The following is a 19,466-nucleotide window of genomic DNA, read 5'->3' as shown; positions in this document are numbered from 1 at the left end:
TAAAAAAACATTTGGGTAAATTTTTGTTTATTACACATCAATTTTGATTCTTATAGGAACCTAAATTCTTGATCTAGATTCAAAGTGCATGATTGGATTATATGGAAATTCATGTATATATAATCCATTCCATTGATAGAGCCCTAATCACAATAGCTGTCTACCATTTTTTTTTTTTTTGAAATGTTGGGAAAAATGTACCATATATAATTATTGTTAAACCATTTCTCACTAAATGAATTATAATGAAAGCCCAACAAGAACAACTTACCATGCTTTAAGCTACTAATAATTCAAGTTACAAAGCCATACAACTATAAAATTCTGCCTCGACTCATATGAAGTGGGGCCCAAAGATCTGTCTACAAAAGCCAATGAGTTTATTATTATACTTCTCAACCCATGACACCAGTACTACCCTAAAATATAGAAAATATAATCTCCATACATACATATATATATATATGTGTGAATCTTGATTAAACCATGATCACCATCATGATCATAACTGTTGCCTCCACCACCAAATGAAAGACAGATGTTGTGAACCCATTGGCCGAGCTCTAGTAGGGTAGAGCTTGACAAGGAGCTTGAGAAGGAGCAATTGTTGGACTTGCATCAGCTTGGTCTGGTGATGGTAGCACGATGATGAAAAGCTTCTGTCCCCCAAAGGCACAATGCTTGCCTACACCGCAGATGTACCACTTTCTTCCTGGTGTTGCGAGGGTAATTATGTCATTTCCTGTTGTTAACGCCTCGCTGGTTGGTGGTATGATACAATTCTGAAAACCCGTTCCGTTCACCTTGAACACGTTGTGTGCTCCCACAGGATAGTTAAATACTGCAAAATATATAATACAAGTTAAAAATTATAAAAATTAAAATAAAATAAAATAAAAAAATTGGGGTGGGGGGAGGGGTAAGAGAGGTAATTTACCAAGTTTATCTCCAACCAAGAAATATTTGTCCTGAGCCCAAGCTTGATAATCAAACCCAAAAGTCCAACCAGTCTCATCGCCTACTATGATTTCCTTTGCCACGACAACTTGATCTGCAAGAACAATAACCATGCCAACAACCAAGAAAACAAACCAACCACTAGTCAAAGCCATTGAAGCTTAATACTTTACTTATCAAGAGCTTTATTAATTAGCTTCAATATGCTGTTAAAGTAGAAATGTGTTGCTGATGAGTTCAAATGAGTCTAAGAGACCCCTATTTATAGGATTACTTAAATTCTTCTATATATCATGATTCATGATACACCACCATTTAAAATACCATGGGCAAGTGCCGGCATGTCAGTACAAACAGCATAAGCAATTGCACCAACATTTGGAGTCTGGACGGCATGGCCGTACACAGCACAAGGAAGTTCTACTAACAAGGACTGCGAGAGAACACTATTTCCATGCATGATGACCAAGTCATTTCTACATTACAATATAATTAAGCCTATAACAATGTTACAAGTTTCTTGATGTGGATGTAAGTATTTTAACATATATATAGTGTTTTAAAACTGGTAGAGTTGACTCAAAACTCAGCTAAGTCGACTCCACTCAAATGGATTGAGGTGGCTTAATTAGCCCCAAAACTCCATGGAACTAACTCGTCATTTAAATCATCAAGTCGACTATATAATTTGACCAAGTCAACTTGAAAAATGTACCAAGGAATCAACCTTCGATACAAACAACTGATGTGTTAGTTCTTGGACTTTTTTCTCCTATCCTATTCAACTTAGAACTCAGAATTAGTGTAGAAGTGAATCAATTTAAACATAGTCTAACCCAAGGGATTGGCCTGGTGGCAAGTTGAGCCTTGATAAGCTCCTCTTGAAGAGTAGGTCAAGAGTTCAAAATCCCACAAAACAATGAATTCCTTGGGGCACCTTTAGGGTCAGGTTGACCCTCAACTCAACCAGTTTCACGTAGAAATTTTCGAGGGAGTGCATGGTGCGTGTGACAGTGGGACTAATCTTACTTGAAGGATGAGGATACCCACAATAAGTACCAAAAAAAAAGGGGGTGAATTAGCATTTCATGAGTTGAAAATGAGTTATTTACCATTTTGGCTAACTATTCATTTTAATTACTAAAACATGAATAATCACGTTTTTGTTATAAAAAAAAAAAAGTCAAAACGGTAACGAATTCAACGATTTTAATGTGACAATTTCACAAGTTTAACGTGACTATTGCCAATTTGTCACTATAAACCTGCGAAATAGTCACTTTAAAACCTTTGAATTTGTGATTATTCACGTTTTGATAATTAAAATGAACAATGAGCCAGAATTGTAAATTCGTCAAAAGTTGATCACTTTATCATAAATATCCTCAAAAAAAGAAGTTAAATATATCTTTAGTAGTTTTACAATACCTAAGAATGTGAATTGCTTTCATTGAGATTCCATGAAGTCTAAGATTATGCCTGTCACATTCCAAATGTAAGTTCTCATGCAAACCATTGAATATATATGAGGGCATCATGATATAATGATCTCATATTCAGTACTGATGGCATGATGAGGTCCCATTGTTATGCATTTCTGTTAGGGAATCATCTCAACCTCAATTGGTCCAAACTTATAAATCTCAAGCAAAAATCACCTTATATTCCCAAATGTGTATTTTTCCCGAGTGTACTCCATTGTTTAGGCAAACACGTAACTGTCGACGAAAATCAAAGGAAAGGATCTCGAACAGTTCAGAAACATGCTAAAATTAAATAATTGTTGTTCATGTGGCAAGGAGATAGACTTCAAATCTTACATACTTAAGAAATTGAGTTTCGAAAGGAAACTACCAATCTATATAATAAAACAGGATAGTTGTCCCCTCTCTTCATCCCCTAACCAAAGACAAGTTGGGATTTAGTCTAATCACAAATCTCAAAGACAACTTTATCCCTTTTCTCTTCTCCTCTTTTCAAGAAACCCCTCCAATTTTAGTGTTTTCTTCTTCTACCCCCTTTGCAATAATATATATCTCTCCAACATTATATGATTATATCTATTTTGGGTCTTATATTTTGTTGGTCCAAAGTCTATAAGGAGTTCAGGGAGATTTTCTTCGAAGATTTTCTTTATAATTGGGATGGGATTTAGTGTATTTCGCGTGAGTAACTTCTTATTTGTAAGGTTTTGCTAGGCTGGTCACCTCGATTCGCTTGGTGCTATTTTGAATGAAATGCTATTTATCAAAAAAAAAAAAAAAAAACATTATAAATTGTCTTTCCTTTTCTCCCATCTTTTCCAACAATACCACTTCAAGTATATTGTATTTTCTCTTTTCCTCCTTGTCAATAATATTCTTTCAATTTTATTGTCTTTTCTTTTTTATCTTCTTAATTTCATGAGTAAATTTTAGTTAGGGGAGATATTGGGATTTAAAAAGATTTATAGAATAGAAAATATATAAATAAGGGAGTCAAACAAATGCAAAGGTACACAATTTCTTCTACTCAAACTGTTATTTTTCAAAATTCAACGTTGATTTGAGCATTGCACCATTGGTGTAGAAACTTCCTCTCAATAGACATGAAAAATTGGTCATTTTGATGTGTTCTCTAAATATTTTCCAACTTGACCGAGCTGAGTTGTTTCAATAAGGTATGTTTTGAGTCTAGCAAACGAGTCTCATATTCTGATAATTAATAATATTTTGACTGGGTTCTCTATTTTAAAAAACAAAACAAGTAAAATAAAATATTCTAAAACGACATGGTCAAATGTTCTCTTGCGGTTGTTTCACTTGTGCTGTATGGCCATGCCGGCACCCATCGGTGCCTACGTTTTTTAATCTCTAAATGATAATGGTGCATCATGATCGTATAGAAGAAGAAGAAGAAGAATCACTATCTTTATATATATAAATAGGTCTCTTTAGACTCAGTTGCACTCATCATCAGCTACACGGTTCAATGTCAAGAACACATTTGATGCAAATAACAATAAAGCTTTTAATAAGCAAATTATTAAGCTTTCATGGCTTGTACTAGAGATTGGTTTGTGTTCTTTGTTGTTGGCATGGTTGTTCTTCTTGCAGACAAAGTTGTGGTGGCAAAGGAGTTCATAGTAGGAGATGAGACTGGTTGGACTACTGGCTTCGACTATCAAGCTTGGGCCCAAGACAAACATTTCTTAGTTGGAGATAAACTTGGTAAATTACCTCTCTTACCCCCCAACCCAATTTTATTATTATTATTTTTCTTTTTAAATTTAATTTTTAACTTGTATTATACATTTTGCAGTATTTCAATATCCGGTGGGAGCACACAACGTGTTCAAGGTGAACGGAACAGGTTTTCAGAACTGCATCATACCACCAAGGAACGAGGCGTTAACAACAGGAAATGACATAATTACCCTTGCAACACCAGGAAGAAAGTGGTACATCTGCGGTGTAGGTAAGCACTGTGCCTTTGGGGGACAGAAGCTTTTCATCACCGTGCAACCATCACTAAAGCAATCTCCAACTCCAACCATTGCTCCTTCTCAAGCTCTACCCTACACAAGCTCGGCCAATGGGATCGTGACATCTGTCTATCATTTGGTGATGGTGGCAACAGTTATGTTCATGATGGTCTAACATTCAAGACTATATATATTTATTACATGTAATGTAGGAAAGTTTTATTCGTGTATTGGTTTTCAGAAAAATTTATATATATAGTGATGACCCACGTCATGGTGATGTGAGGAGGAATTTTATAGTTGATTTTTATGTTGGGCTTTCATCATCATAATTCAAATATTTGTGATAAGTGCTTTAGCAAATATTATGGCCAATTCTACACTTTTCCTATTTTTTTTATTTGATAATATGTTTTTGATTATGTATTTGACATGGACAGGACAGGAGTCTTCAATCTATTCTTATAATGAAACAAAAATTGAAATTCTTCCTATTTCTAATGATGAATGTTGCATGGCGACTACGTTGGTCCAAATGACACCTCAGCATATTTTGATTCATGATTTAAATTAATAAAAAAATAGTAAAAAAAAACTCCTTTTGAATTGGACGACATGTGCTTGCTTTAGAAATTCACCCCCATTGAGGTGTTTTCCATGGTTGATCTGATTTTCAGAAAATTTGAATATAAATTTGTAACTAAACAACTAATTTATTTCATCTTTTAAAGAAATTAAAATCGGTCTATGAAGCCCTTTTCTTAAAGTTTAAAGAGCACTATTAGTGATCTTTTCTCTGGACTTCTGTCCATGTATTAAAAATTGGTTGGGACATCCCATTTTGGGTTGGAATCTTGGACTGGCTAGAAACTTGTAATTTTATTTATCTTATTATTCAAAAGGAAACAAATATTATTTTAAGTAATTCTAGATTAATCTTATTAATTTTGACCAAAATTCTACTAATTTTAGGGAAGTCTAACAAATTATTTGTGATTGATTTCAAGAGTTTGAATAGTAATATAGAGAACTCATTCCTTATATTATTTTCAATTGAACTATGCTACAGTGACTGGGCAAGACACTGAACTGACATAGAGGTTTGCATACAACTATAGATGCTTTCACTTGTATCTCGAGGAAAAGTCAATGCTTATGTACACACATCCACATCAGCTCAATATCTAATACATTGTCCTGTGTAGTCTCTCTAGTATTTTCCTTTTCAATTTCCTCTTTTCACTAAAAACCATACTTCAAGGTCAATCTTGCTTTGGAAAAAATGATTTCTGATATTTTCTACCAATTCTTGTATATGAATATAGATCAAAGGATCGCCTATCTATGGATTACATGTCGCCCAAAAACATGACTAGATGTCATGTGATGTAGAGAAAAAAAAATTAATTAATATTAATTTTTACTAAACGACATTTTTCATTATTCTTGAACAAATTTTAAATTTGAGAGTTCAATGGTTGTCCAATTTCAAAGTGTTCAATGAAGTAAAACAAACTTTTTAAAACCTAAATTAAATCATGTATCCATTGTTGATATGCCATTTGGGCCAAAAAACTCATGGTACATCCAACATCATCTTCTCTCATAAGAACTTAAAAAATGTCGTTTTTGCTAAACAAGTAAAGATTTGTTCTAAAATAAGAATACTATTTCAAATTTAATAGGAATTGGACAAACACGTCTCGTGCACACAACCCATTTGACCTAAAATGTATTTGTATTTTATCAAAAAGATTAAAATAATGGAAATACTCCGTATCATTACATGATTATGCATTAGCAACTGATATCTTAAATATTAGTTTAAAAAAAAAAATACATTAATAAAGAACTTTTGCCACATTAACTTTTATTTATTACACACCAATTTTATTGTTAATCAAACCAATGGAAACAATCTCTATTTTTTAATTCCCATTAGTTTAAAAAAAAATTACATTAATAAAGAACTTTTGCCACACTAACTTTTGTTTATTACACACCAATTTTATTGTTACACTAACCAATAGAAATAATATATATTTTTTAATTCCCCCACACGGTATCTCTTCTCTATTTCTCTCCCTTAATTTATTTTTCTCTTTTCATTAGGGATGTTCACAATCAACCCCTCAATAATCTATCCTCTTATATCTTTATAGAATCCTAAAGAAATCAGTAATTTTAATCTCTAGACATATGGTTGATCGAGAACCTATCCGACTGGTTCAGTCATCAACTTGGATCCTTATAGGATTCTAAATCCTTGATCTAGATTCAAAATGCATGATATGGATTATATCAAAATTCGGGTGTATATAATTGATTCCATTGATAGAGCCCTGATCACAATAGTTGTCTACCATTTTTATGTTTTTTTTTTTTAAATGTTGGGGAAAATGTACCATATATAATTATTGTTAAACCATTTCTCACTAAATGAATTATAATGAAAGCCCAACAAGAACAACTTACCATCCATTAAGCTACTAATAATTCAAGTTACAAAGCCATTCAACTATAAAATTCTGCCCTCAACTCATATGAAGTGGGGCCCAAAGCTCTGTCTACAAAAGCCAATGAGTTTATTATATATTATAGTTCTCAACCTATGACGCTAGTACTACCCTAAAATATAGAAAATATAATTTTCCATACATATATAGATATATATGTGTGAATCTTGATTAAACCGCGATCACCATCATGATCATAACTGTTGCCACCACCACCACCAAATGATAGACAGATGTTGTGAGCCCATTGGCCGAGCTCATCTAGGGTAGAGCTTGAGAAGGAGCAATGGTTGGACTTGGACCAGCTTGGTATAGTGATGGTTGCACGGTGATGAAAAGCTTTTGTCCCCCTAAGGCACAATGCTTACCTACACCGCAGATGTACCACTTTCTTCCTGGTGTTGCGAGGGTAATTATGTCATTCCCTGTTGTTAACGCCTGGTTGGTTGGTGGTATGATACAGTTCTGAAAACCCGTTCCGTTCACTTTGAACACGTTGTGTGCTCCCACAGGATAGTTAAATACTGCAATATATATGATACAAGTTAAAATTTATATAAGAAAAAAAAAATTATTTATTATTATTAATTTTTTAATTTTTTAATTTTTATTTATCATTAATTTAGTTTTTGGGTGGAGGGGGGGGGAAGGGGTAAGAGAGGTAATTTACCAAGTTTATCTCCAACCATGAAATGTTTGTCCTTAGCCCAAGCTTGATAATCAAACCCAAAAGTCCAACCAGTCTCATCTCCTACTATGAACTCCTTTGCCACTGCAACTTGATCTGCAAAAACAACAGCCATGCCAACAACCAAGAAAACAAACCAACCACTAGTCAAAGCCATTGAAGCTTCAAATATGTTGTTAAAGTTGAAATGTGTTGCTGATGAGTTCAAATGAGTCTAAGAGGCCCCTATTTATAGGATTAATTAAATTCTTCTATATATCATGATACACCACCATTTAAAAAACCATCGGCAAGTGCCGGCTCGGCTGTACAAACAGCATAAGTAATTGCACCAACATTTGGAGTCTGGACGGCATGGCCGCACATAGCACAAGGAAGTTCTACTAACAACGATCGCAAGAGAACAGTGTTTCTATGCATGATGACCAAGTCTTTCTACATTATAATATAATTAAGCCTATAAAAAATGTTACAAGTTTCTTTATATGGACGCAAGTATTTTAACATATATAGTGTGTTAAAACTGGTAGAGTTGACTCGAAACTCGGTTAAGTCGACTCCACTCAAATGGATTGAGGAGGCTTTAGCCCCAAAGTTTCGATGGAGCTAACTCGCCAATATAATTTGACCAATTCAACTTGAAAATGTACCAAGTTATCAACCTTGGATACAAACAACTTATTTGGTAGATTTTTGGACTTTTTCCTCCTATCCTATTCAACTTAGAACTCAGAATTAGTGTAGCCATATAGTTGTGAGATTATAGTGAATCAAGATAAACATAATCTTTAGTAGTTTTTGAATACCTAAGAATGCGAATTACTTTCATTGAGATTTCCATGAAATCTCAGATTATGCCTATTGCATTCCAAATGTATGGTCTCATGCACACCATTGTATATATATACACAAGGGCATCATGATAAAATTTTGAGTTGTGATAATATGATGCTCTTTTTTATACGCTCCCTTCACAGAATCATAGATCATTTGCTTTGAGATATGCAAGGACAAAAGGTTATGGTTCTATGAATTGCCAAGTTAGGGAGCATATAAAAAAGAGCGTCAGATCATCACGATTCTAAAATATTCCAATATCCAGTATCGACTGCGTAAGGTCTCGTCATAATGTATCCTCCTTAGGGAATCATCTCAACCTTGATCCAAACTAATAAATCTTGATAGAAAATCACCTATGTTTCCAAATGAGAATTTTTCCTAAGTGTACTCCATTGCTTAGGCAAACATGTAAGGGCCGACGAAAATAAAGGGAAAATATCTCGAACTGTTCAGAAATGTGCTTAGTCCATGTGGCAAGGAGATAGACTTCAAATCTTAAAGAAATTGAGATTCAAAAGGAAGCTATCAATTTATATAATAAAATAGGAAATTTGTCCCCCCTCTTCATCCCCCAATCAAAGACGGGTTGGGATTTAATCTCACTACAAATATCGAAGATAATTTTATCCCTTTTCTCTTCTCTTCTCCTCTTTTCTAGAAATCCTTTCAATTTTATTGTCTTTCTTCTTTTACCACCATTTCAAGATTCTCTCTCCAACTTTATATATTATCTTTCTTTTTCTCTCCGCTTTTAATAATATTCTTCTAATTTTAATGCCTTTCCTCTTTTATCTCCTTAACCCCATTAGTAAACTGTAGTTAGGAGAGAAGTAGGGATTTAAAAAGATTTATAGAATAGAAAATTTATAAATAAGAGACCAGATAAATACAAAAGTATGAAATTTCTCCTACTTAGACTGTTATTTTGTCAAAATTGACATTGACTTGAGTGTTGCACCATTGTCGTAGAAATTTCCTATCAATAGATATTAACAATTGGTCAATTTGATGAATTCTCTATTTCCAAATTGACTGAGCCGAGTTGTTTCTATAAGGCATGTTTTGAGTCGAGGAAACAAGTCTCATATTCTGATAATTAATAATATTTTGACTGGGTTCTCTATTTAATTAGCAAAAATAAAATATTCTCATAATAATATTCTAAAACGACATGGTCAAATCTTCACTTGCGGTTGTGCTGTACGGCCATGCCGGCACTCCTCGAGGCCTTAGTTTTTTTTGTCTCTCATTTAGAAAAAAAAATCACTACAAATAGGGTTCTGTTAGATTCAGTTGCGCTCATCATCAGCTACACGGTTCAATCTCAAGTACACATTTAAAGCAAATAATAATAAAGCTTTTAATAAGCAAATTATTAAGCTTTCATGGCTTGTACTAGAGGTTGGTTTGTGTTCTTGGTTGTTGGCATGGTTGTTGTTCTTGCAGATAAAGTTGTGGTGGCAAAGGAGTTCATAGTAGGAGATGAGACTGGTTGGACTATTGGCTTTGATTATCAAGCTTGGGCTCAGGACAAGCATTTCCTCGTTGGAGATAAACTTGGTAAATTACCTCTCTTATCCTTCCCCCCCTCCCAAAAAAAAAAAAAAAAAAATAATTAATTAAATTTTTTTTATTTATAAATTTTAAGTTTTAACTTGTATCATAAATTCTGTAGTATTTAAATATCCGGTGGGAGCACACAACGTGTTCAAGGTGAACGGAACGGGATTTCAGAACTGCATCATACCACCAACGAACGAGGCGTTAACAACAGGAAATGACATAATTACCCTTGCAACACCAGGAAGTAAGTGGTACATCTGCGGTGTAGGCAAGCACTGTGCTCTTGGGGGACAGAAGCTTTTCATCACCGTGCAACCATCAATACACCAATCTCCTAGTCCAACCGTTGCACCTTCTCAAGCTCTACGCTACACGAGTTCAACCAATGGGATCACAACATCTGTCTATCATTTGATGATGGTGGCAACATTTGTGATCACGATGGTGATCATGGTTTAATCAAGATACCTCTATACGTCTAAGAATTCTTGTTCATACATTGGCTTCCAGATATACATCTGTGAGGCCCAAGTTGGAAAAATGTGCTTTTTTTTTTTTTAAAGCTCATGTAATTTTTTATATTATAATCAATGCAAAATATATTTATTGATCCCCTAATTACATAACTGTCAGATAATTATTTTTTTCACGAAATAAAATAAGGTCGTTAAGCAATATTGTAGGAAATTGGTACCCCAACCGTGGTTTTAAAATCTCATTAGTAGACAATACCAAGACTTATCGAACCAGTCATCTTGAAACCGTGGCCCAACGGCCATTAATTTGTTATTTTCATACAGTAAGTTAAAATTGAACCACATTATCTCCATCATTCATATAGATGAATTCAAGCTTACATATGGATATATTATCATACATTTATATGTATCCAGAGAAGATATGTTTCATAAACATTAACATCAATCCAAGTGTAATCTCTCAATTATCCCATGATCTAAGGATTTTCACTATGCACATATGTTGGTTACTTTGACGTATTTAGTCGTGGTGCCACTCTTACATAGATATTTTTCATGAGTATTTTGGATGATTAAATGTGCTTGAATGGGTTCGAATAGGTAACATTGGATCAATCACTTTATCAAGGAGATCATATCCAATACATAATTTTCTAGTTTCAATCCCTAATTTCTTAGTTTTGATATTTACATTTTCAAAACGAATTTCTTGTTAAATATATTTCATTTAAGTAAAATTAGAAGAAAAATATTGTTTTTAAAGAGAGAGATGAGATTGTTTTTCTTTTGGTGCCAAAAATTACTAAAAATCAGCAAACATGAGGATCTAAACACATCCCAAACAATCTGAAATTCCCTAAGAAGACAAACTACTTATTCTCCATCTCTAATGGGTAGGATGGGTACAAATAGGGTTTCCAACACTTGGCTCAAACATAACTAAAAATATGTAATAATAGTGTTTTTAATCTTTAGATTCTCTTACCAACATCAACCTTAAAATCTAAAGACCAAGATGGAAGTAAAAGCCTATAGATTTTTGGGTAGAAAAATTGAGGATTTTCTAAAAGGAATTGAAGACAAAGTTGAAGAAGATAGGATTAAAGAGATGGTTGCGTAAGTTAAAATAATTAACCAAGTATTGAAGAGCAGTAAGATAACTGTTTTTTGGGGGAAGATTATATAAGATTTTTTTTTTTTTTTCCAAGAGATTGAAGATGAGAGCGTTTAGGTCAACTGTATGAAAGTCTTACAAAGGAGAACGAGTTCTAGGGGCATGTATTCAGTTTGAAAATACAGGGGCATCTCAATTATTCACAGAAACATGAAGGAACATGTATAAATCACCATTAAGGGGGGAAAATAAAAAAGAGTTGCTCTTGGGGGTTCTAAACATTGTGAACTTCTGGTGCAGTTATCGCCTCAATGGAGACGGAAATCCCGTTGTCCGAGCTACCCAAGGTGTGGAACACCTGATTTCCCTGTCTCAAGAACAAATTTAAAAATAAAAATAAAAATAAAAAAATACATCCAAATACGAATAGCTCAAAATAATGGTTAACAGGAAGATTGTTAACGGTCACACAGTAAAATTAAGTGAAGTTCACCAGCATCCACACATCAATGAAAATCTTGTTTAAAGAACTCATGTATGCTATCAATTTGTATTCTATAATAGGTAATTCTTGTTTAATGAGAAGGAAGATTGTCAATAGTCACAAAGTAAAATTAAGTGAAGTTTATCATCATCCATACATCAATGACATTATTCTGCACAGGAAAATATTGTTTAAAGAACTAATGTATGCTATCAACTTGTATTCTATAACAGGAAATTCTTGTTTAATGAGAAGGAACTATTGTTTTTCTAAATCGACTTTAACCACCCCATTTGGTCAAAAAGGAAAGATCCCAGATTAAGAAATGACCTGAAACCAATAATTCTGATAAGGGAACCCAATTATCTCTACTACGTTGTCAGTTATGTTGTTGGTTTGGGAAATCCAAAAAACTCACGGCAACCCACTGGTAATCACTGATAGGCATCACTGTGATGCCCTCTGGGAATGCCATGTCTGGCTTGCGAGGGTACACCCTAACCCTGTCACCCAATAACGAAGAACCCATCTCTGTTCGTTCGATTAAAACATCAGAGCACTCGGAAGCTGCAGTAGATGATGATGATCCATCTTCAGATGAGGAGGGTACCATGAGGAATGGATCCCGTAGACTGGCATATACCTCGTCAGAAGAGAGAGATGATTCCTTTCTTCTCAGAGTTGAATCCGTGCCTGATCTTACAGGAGTTGGCATTGAGTGATCAACACAAGCTTTCACACTGTCTGTGATTATTTCAGATGAAACAGCTTCTTGATCTCCATCTGTGAACCATGGAATGCTATGAACATATTGTACAAGAGATTGCCCACCAAATAGAATATTTCGTGTGTGTGTGTGTGGAGAACACAAATAAATTGTGTTAGGAACCCTGAGAAAGAAAAAAAAAATGTCACCTTTAGAATCTTCAACATGTTCCTCAGAATTGATGCTTAGAGTTAAAATTGAGGGATCTCTAGACCCAAGTAAGTCATAACTGAGGATTGAGCAAGAGCTGGAAAAACTGCCATCAAGAGATTCTAGTGCCTGTCCACTTTGGAACGGAGACACAGGGCTCCTACTCGATCTACCTGAAGAGAGAAGGCATTGTATCCTGTCAAAGCATTATTATAGATTTTCTCCCAGCAAAAAGTTGACAATAAGCTGGCCTTGAAAATTCATTACATAATCTGCATCACTTTAAAGGCTGAGATACAAGAACTACAATCTGATGGTTATAGTAAACAAGATAAGGTCTTTGTTTTCAGAGGACAATATTGTTAACTGTTCCACGAGGCTAGTGATCTCTCTTTTTCTCGTCAAAATCATAGATCAAATTGTACAACATAGCAAGTATTTGCCAAAAACAAAAGACGCGACAATAACGTTTGGCGGTCGACAGAAACATCAAAGAAACTAGTTATGGAAGAGAGGTTACCAGAATCAATGTAAAAAGGAGTAACCCTAAGTCTGAAATCAATATTGGAAAAAAGATGAGGGAACAGAGGAAGAGGAACGACGACTTACGTTCTTTAAGACTAGAATAAGCAACCTTTGCCGCATTCATCTCTGCCTGCTTCTTGGTTTTGGCTGTTGCCCCACGAAAGCTATCACCATCTACTTCCACAGTGGAATCAAATATTGGTATGTGAGATTCACCGGATCTAATTGTGTTATATATCGGCAAGGAAAAACCTTCTTTCTGAGTCAAATCCTGTAAAAGGTTCTTGTACAAACAAGAATCACCCTAAAGAAAGATGAAAACTAATTATTAATCATATTCACAAAGACATATGGAGCAATCATCAGCTAATAAGTAGAATGCAAGAGAGATTAAAATACTAGCCTCTTGAACACCATCTTTTAACAAGGACAACAAAGCAGCTTTTGCAGCAGCATGTTCTGCTTCCTTTAATGTGCGGAAAAACTCAGGGTTTTCAAAGGTTTGTCCATCAACTGTAACCTTAGCCTTATAGAGCATAGCATGAGGTGGACCCTCACGTATACAAGAATACATGGGTAAATTAAGGTTTCTCTTTTGAGCATAATTTTGCAGCTGGTTCTTGTTCAAGTATTGCATATCTATAAGAAAGGACCAATTGTAAAACATAGGACTTGTCAGGATAAGTGGGGTTATCATATTGAGATAAGATAGTGAGTGAAAAAAAAAATCAGAAACACAAGCGAAGCGAGCAAAACAGGAGATAATAGATCTACTCTGACATTCCAAATTAGAGATTAAATGCAATAAAAAATGTGCCAAAATAACATAATAAGTTAATCTGCCATGCCAAACGGAAATGATTGATGTTAAGTTGAAATAAGCTAACCATACTGAAATCACCCAGACTTTAGGGAAGTTCTAGAGAGATGAGGTTAAGGCAATTTTTGTATTTTTTTTTTTTTTTAATAAGCAAGAAGTTAGCGGTTAGTAATTAGTTGGTGGAGGTGGGTCTTCAGCCCAGGTTGTCATACCAACTTAACAATCTCACACCTACATATTTATATGAAGCCACAACTCCTCTAATTGATGCAATGAGATGAGCCATGCATCGTTTTTTGGAGGAGACAGGTGAAAAATCAAATTTCAACCACATTTGGAGATACACTTAACCAGGTTGATTTGGTAACATATTTCTGTTTTGACACTTCAACCTGATGAATTTCAAGACAACTCCATCAATAAAAGCATTTTTCCTGATTGCATTTGTGTGTGGGTGGGGGGTAGAGGGGAACACTTGATGATGTATTCTGTAAGATATTTCTATTTTGATATTTCAAATACACAAATTTCAATACAATTTCACCTATAAAAGCATTTTAACTGATCAAGGGGGGAAATGTCTAATGATTTATGCTGTGGCATATTTCCATTTGATACTTCAACTTGACATTTCAAGACAACTTCACCATAATATATTTTCTATTTACAGTATCAGAGCAAGCAACAAGTTAATTGTCGGGATTATAGTAAAATATAATTCATATTATTTATTTAAAATAGAAAAGAAAAGAAAAGAAAAAAAAAAAAGGAAACAAAATACTAAGAGAGCAAAAAAAAATTTGGAAAACTAAATAGAACATCCATTAACCTCCAAATTCTTTATCATCTTTGACACCCGAAGAATTCCCAGCACTAACAGGGGAATCCTCTGCTATTTCTTGATTCTTCCCTAACAGTACCTCTTCATTACTGGGGCTATTATTCAACGCATTGCTTGCACTTGAAGAACCTGGAAAAAAAACGTGAGAATTAAACTTATGGCGACATTTTATACAACATGCACACTAAAGTTTATGATCTTATTCTGCAAAAAATTATTTTTTGCTCCTCTTTTCCAATTCACCGTAACTGTGGTATCCCCAACAGAAGTTCCAATTTTCTTGAAAATTGGAGAATAATCTGAATAACCTAAAGAATCTGATAAGAAATATAGTAAAGCAGAAAAAAATACAAAATACAAAATACAAAAACGTTCAAACTCTCCATGAATCGACCCTAAAATTCAAATACAAGAGTTTATGGATTCTATTCGTGGCATTCAAAGAATCCCAAGAATCAGATAATAAATATTTGAAAAATATCGACATCAAATTGAGGCACACAATCTCATACTACATTCTGAAGAGAAAAAAAAAATCGAAAATCTAGGGTTCCAAACGACTCCGAAATTAAAATTCTTCTCAAGAAACAACAAGTTTCAAAGAATCAGAGAAAATCCAGAAATTTTATACAATCTACCTCATAAGCAATCTCTCAAATAAAAGAAATTCAGGGTTTAAAATGAGAAAGCCTAAATATCCTCTCAAGGAGCAAATTCAACAATCATCTACACAAGAACTCAAGAAAAATTATATTTTTCGCCTATAAAACTACGGTTCTAGATTGTAACCGGATGTCAAAGTAGAAGAAGCTTCTCTGATGAGAAATTGACCGGGTGGATAGGTGTAGTGTTCGAAAGCGATCCTTGCGGCTGCGTTCTGAGCTTCTTTAGAAGATTTGCAGGAATTAGGGCTGTCGAAGGAGACTTCATTAACGAGTACAGAAGCTCTGAAACGAGGACAGTGATCAGGTCCGTCTCTGCTTAAAGAGTAGTTCGGTAATCTCCATAGCTTTTCCTGACAAAGCTCTTGAAGCTTCGATTTGTACATTTTTTTTTCTCAATCGTTTCAGAGAGAGAGAGAGAGATCGCAGACTCACAGTAGGAGAAGATGATACTATCGAGACCAGTGCTTGGGCGTTAAGAACAGAATATATGTTCGGGAATAGTAAAATACAAAAATGCCCTTGGCATTTTATTTTTATTACGAAACAATTTTATTTTCATGAGTGGTTGGGTCTCGTGGCAATTTTATGCTTTATGGACACACTAACATGATGTGTTCGTATGGTATCGTTCATGTGGAGAACGTTACTATAGCTTCTTGTGTGATGGTAAGGGTGGTAATGGATATCCACCATTCGATTTGAATCAATTAGTTGGTGAACCCAATTGATTTTCAGTTCGGTTCGTTTCGTTCAAAATCGATTGCTTCCGAAAGGAGATTCGATAATGAATTTTCTTACCCATTGAGAGTTAGTGGAGAAGGTAAGGAGATAGGTTTGCTCACCAGGTCGTGACTTGAGTCTTTACATGTCTCTCCATGGAATGTGACTACTTAAATAACGTAACGCATGACAGAGTGTTGAATGGTATGTGTTGTCCCAAGTAGATTAGTCTCACCAAAGATGGGGATACTTCTTTGATTACAAAAAAAAATAAAATAAATAAATAATAGATTTTCTTTTATTCAGTTGAATTTGATTTTACCGATAACTAACTTCTCAAATATGAGGCAACATGGTGGAATGATATGTGATGATTGTGTGTTACAAAGCCAATCACAAAGAAATTTGGGTTTGCTTGTATTGAATTCATGTGTGTTTTAGTTTACGTCTCACAAAAAAATATATAGTTTTGTGCGAAGGAAGGAAACAAGAGTATCGATTTCAATTGGATCAACTTGACAATTTTTAAAATTATAGTGAAGGTAACACTAAAGGATAATTTTATTTTATTTTTGTCTAAACTGTATATTTTTCCTAGGATTACATCTATTTTCAGTGTTTTAAATATGAGGCATGCTATTTGCATCAAATGATATTGATAGGTTGAGATCTCTAGAATAACTGCTATTTATTTTAATTTATTGAGAAATCTAGAAAATGCCCGTGCGAATTAAATCCCCTCGAATAAGACATAAGTTTGTTTTTTTATCCAAAATCATTTTACAACAAAAAATTGGCCTAATTTTTAGGTACTTTATCATCAAAATTCAAGAAAAAACTTTGATTGGGAGACGATTATTCTTTAAATCCCAATATAGCTCATGAATTTTTGGATTTGATGGCTCATAAAAAAATACACGACCTCGACCATGAAAACATGACATCTAATGATTATGATTTATACATATCTTGATAATACATATCCCATTGATACTTATCCCAATGATTGATCTTGATCATTGGATTTAATATTTCATAGATCGTATGTGTTTTCATGAGTCATTGAATCCTAAATAAAAAATAAAAAATTTAAGTGTTAACCACTCCAACCCTTATTAGAATACTTGAAACTAGGTTTACCTTCATATGAAGACATGGTGCGAAACAATAAAGTGGATTAAGAAAATTTGGAATCTACCAGAAAATAGAACTCCCAAAGATAAATTTTATTAAATAGAATATGTCTTTGCATTGCAATTACAATCTTATTTATAGAAAATAGTTTTATTCCAAGTAAAACATGAAATAGACAAAAATAGAAAAATTATTAAAAACAACAAAATGATCTAACTTTGGAAATATATACTATTCAATTGTACAAATGCGACAGGTCTAACAGTGCGTGTTTCTGACTTTTATTATTAAAATTATTACCAAAATAGAAACCTTCCTCAAACAACAAATTTGCTAGAAAAGTGATTTAAATGAGTGGTTTTGGCATTAAAATAAAAAATAAAAAGTCGATGACATAATCATCACTTTATAAGATTATTTCATTTCCATTTAGAATTATGGGTTATTGCATAATTCTAACTTCGTGGTTAGTCCATGGGGCCATGTGCATAATTTCCACTAGTGTGTTTAAGCCTTCCGTTGGGACCTTTAGCGAACCAAGGGTTCTACGAATTCTTGTGCCACTAGTCAAACGTCAACTTGTCAGTTTAATTCTCCCCATTTTATTTCAATTAGACTCTTTTCTTGTTCGATCTTCCTCACCTTCTTCCATTATTCTTCCTCTTCATTTCCTTTTTTTCCTTATGGGTTTTCCCATTATCATCTCCACCACCATGTCTTGAAATTATTTTTCACTTCAAAAACGGCAAACAACACTAAACACTTTCAAATAGTGCAACTATGTGAAAATATTTCATGCATAAACGCAAATTTCTTATTCAAGAATTTTAATGGAATGAACTAGTATTTTTTTTCCATGTGAAATAGGGTGTTGTGTTGATTTGTGATACCAAGTTCACTCATACTATGTCTTTGCAAACAATTTGCATTTTTCTTTGTATTGGGTTCATGGAAATTACAAACGGGCTATTATTATACCTTTGTTTCGATCAACATAATGCTCCCCCACACGTTGGTCAACAATAATAGATACCCCCAACAATTTGATCAATATTAGAGCATTCCCTATGTTCTCAAATTGATGACATATCCCCTCGACTTGAGTATTTTTTCTCTGAAACTAATATAAACAACATAAATGCCATGAAACTACCTCTATGCACTGGGTTCGTTCTAGAGTAGTGAATTGCAAACCCAACCTCGACGAATTAGATAACATGACTTTATCTAGTTGCGATTGTGCCAATTAACCTAGTTGGTAAAATCTTTGAGTGATGATACCATAAACCTAGGTTCGATTCTCGACACCATTAAGTTACTTGATTCATTAAAAAGTACAAAAAGATTTACCTATATTTTTTTAAAGGGATAAAGTCTAATAAAAAATTAGATGATTCGATTGAGTCAACTCAATACCTAGACTTATACAAGATATCAAGATTAATCTATGGTCACAATGAAAATTGATGAAATTTAACATTCATATCTCCATAGATCGCTAACTAAAATGTTTTTTCTGTGTATACAAGTGGTAGACCAAAGTTTAACAAAATAGTACCCCACATGAAATTTAGATGTTCACGACAATATTTTACTAGTCTTGATAATATGACTAGATAGGTGGCATACTCAATCAACTCCGTGACGAGGACAAGTTTGAGAATCGTAGATTTGTATGCCTCGGGATACACGATTTCCTTGGGAAATACTTTTTTGTGTGAAAGTGCAATCTTGTATCCTG

At 33.9% G+C, this 19,466-nt stretch overlaps 3 protein-coding genes across 4 annotated transcripts; 1 reads left to right on the top strand and 2 right to left on the bottom strand.

Moving 5' to 3' along the window:
* Positions 1-503: 503 nt before the first annotated feature.
* LOC147385374 (blue copper protein-like) lies at positions 504-8,044 on the bottom strand. The gene is made up of 5 exons (XM_086423143.1): positions 7,909-8,044; positions 7,607-7,720; positions 7,215-7,460; positions 938-1,051; positions 504-841 (listed from the first exon to the last, which is right to left on the bottom strand). The coding sequence occupies exons 1-5, from the start codon at positions 8,042-8,044 to the stop codon at positions 564-566; spliced, it is 888 nt and encodes a 295-aa protein (XP_086279269.1). The 3' UTR covers positions 504-563.
* A 1,587-nt stretch (positions 8,045-9,631) lies between these two features.
* Positions 9,632-10,635, top strand: LOC147385373 (blue copper protein 1a-like). The gene is made up of 2 exons (XM_086423739.1): positions 9,632-10,024; positions 10,140-10,635. The coding sequence occupies exons 1-2, from the start codon at positions 9,850-9,852 to the stop codon at positions 10,484-10,486; spliced, it is 522 nt and encodes a 173-aa protein (XP_086279865.1). The 5' UTR covers positions 9,632-9,849; the 3' UTR covers positions 10,487-10,635.
* Positions 10,636-12,158: 1,523 nt separating this feature from the next.
* On the bottom strand, positions 12,159-16,334 carry DRB4 (double-stranded-RNA-binding protein 4). 2 transcript variants are annotated; one of them, XM_086423804.1, is made up of 6 exons: positions 15,996-16,334; positions 15,195-15,335; positions 13,949-14,184; positions 13,630-13,849; positions 13,020-13,193; positions 12,159-12,887 (listed from the first exon to the last, which is right to left on the bottom strand). In XM_086423804.1, the coding sequence occupies exons 1-6, from the start codon at positions 16,252-16,254 to the stop codon at positions 12,484-12,486; spliced, it is 1,434 nt and encodes a 477-aa protein (XP_086279930.1). In that variant the 5' UTR covers positions 16,255-16,334; the 3' UTR covers positions 12,159-12,483. The 2 variants fall into 2 exon arrangements, with proteins under 2 accessions (XP_086279930.1, XP_086279931.1); XM_086423805.1 differs by having other exon boundaries at positions 16,038-16,334.
* Positions 16,335-19,466: the final 3,132 nt, after the last annotated feature.

Source organism: Akebia trifoliata, chromosome 14 (assembly GCF_017979445.1).
Source record: "Akebia trifoliata isolate Shusen 1 chromosome 14, ASM1797944v1, whole genome shotgun sequence".
Classification (NCBI taxonomy): Eukaryota; Viridiplantae; Streptophyta; class Magnoliopsida; order Ranunculales; family Lardizabalaceae; genus Akebia; species Akebia trifoliata.
This window is presented reverse-complemented; position numbering and strand designations above follow the sequence as displayed.

Bases quoted from the DNA above. Each gene is read 5' to 3' on its own strand.
- LOC147385373 (XM_086423739.1), top strand. From the start codon at position 9,850: ATGGCTTGTACTAGAGGTTGGTTTGTGTTCTTGGTTGTTGGCATGGTT. The intron at 10,025-10,139 runs GTAAATTACCTC...TAAATTCTGTAG, and splicing joins CCTCGTTGGAGATAAACTTG to TATTTAAATATCCGGTGGGA.
- DRB4 (XM_086423804.1), bottom strand. From the start codon at position 16,254: ATGTACAAATCGAAGCTTCAAGAGCTTTGTCAGGAAAAGCTATGGAGA. The intron at 13,194-13,629 runs GTAAGTCGTCGT...TTCTCTCTTCAG, and splicing joins TTATTCTAGTCTTAAAGAAC to GTAGATCGAGTAGGAGCCCT. The intron at 12,888-13,019 runs GTGACATTTTTT...CATGGTTCACAG, and splicing joins ACATGTTGAAGATTCTAAAG to ATGGAGATCAAGAAGCTGTT.
- LOC147385374 (XM_086423143.1), bottom strand. From the start codon at position 8,044: ATGCATAGAAACACTGTTCTCTTGCGATCGTTGTTAGTAGAACTTCCT. The intron at 1,052-7,214 runs CTCAAGCTCTAC...TTGTTCTTGCAG, and splicing joins AAGTCCAACCATTGCTCCTT to ATCAAGTTGTCGTGGCAAAG. The intron at 842-937 runs GTAAATTACCTC...TATATTTTGCAG, and splicing joins CTTGGTTGGAGATAAACTTG to TATTTAACTATCCTGTGGGA.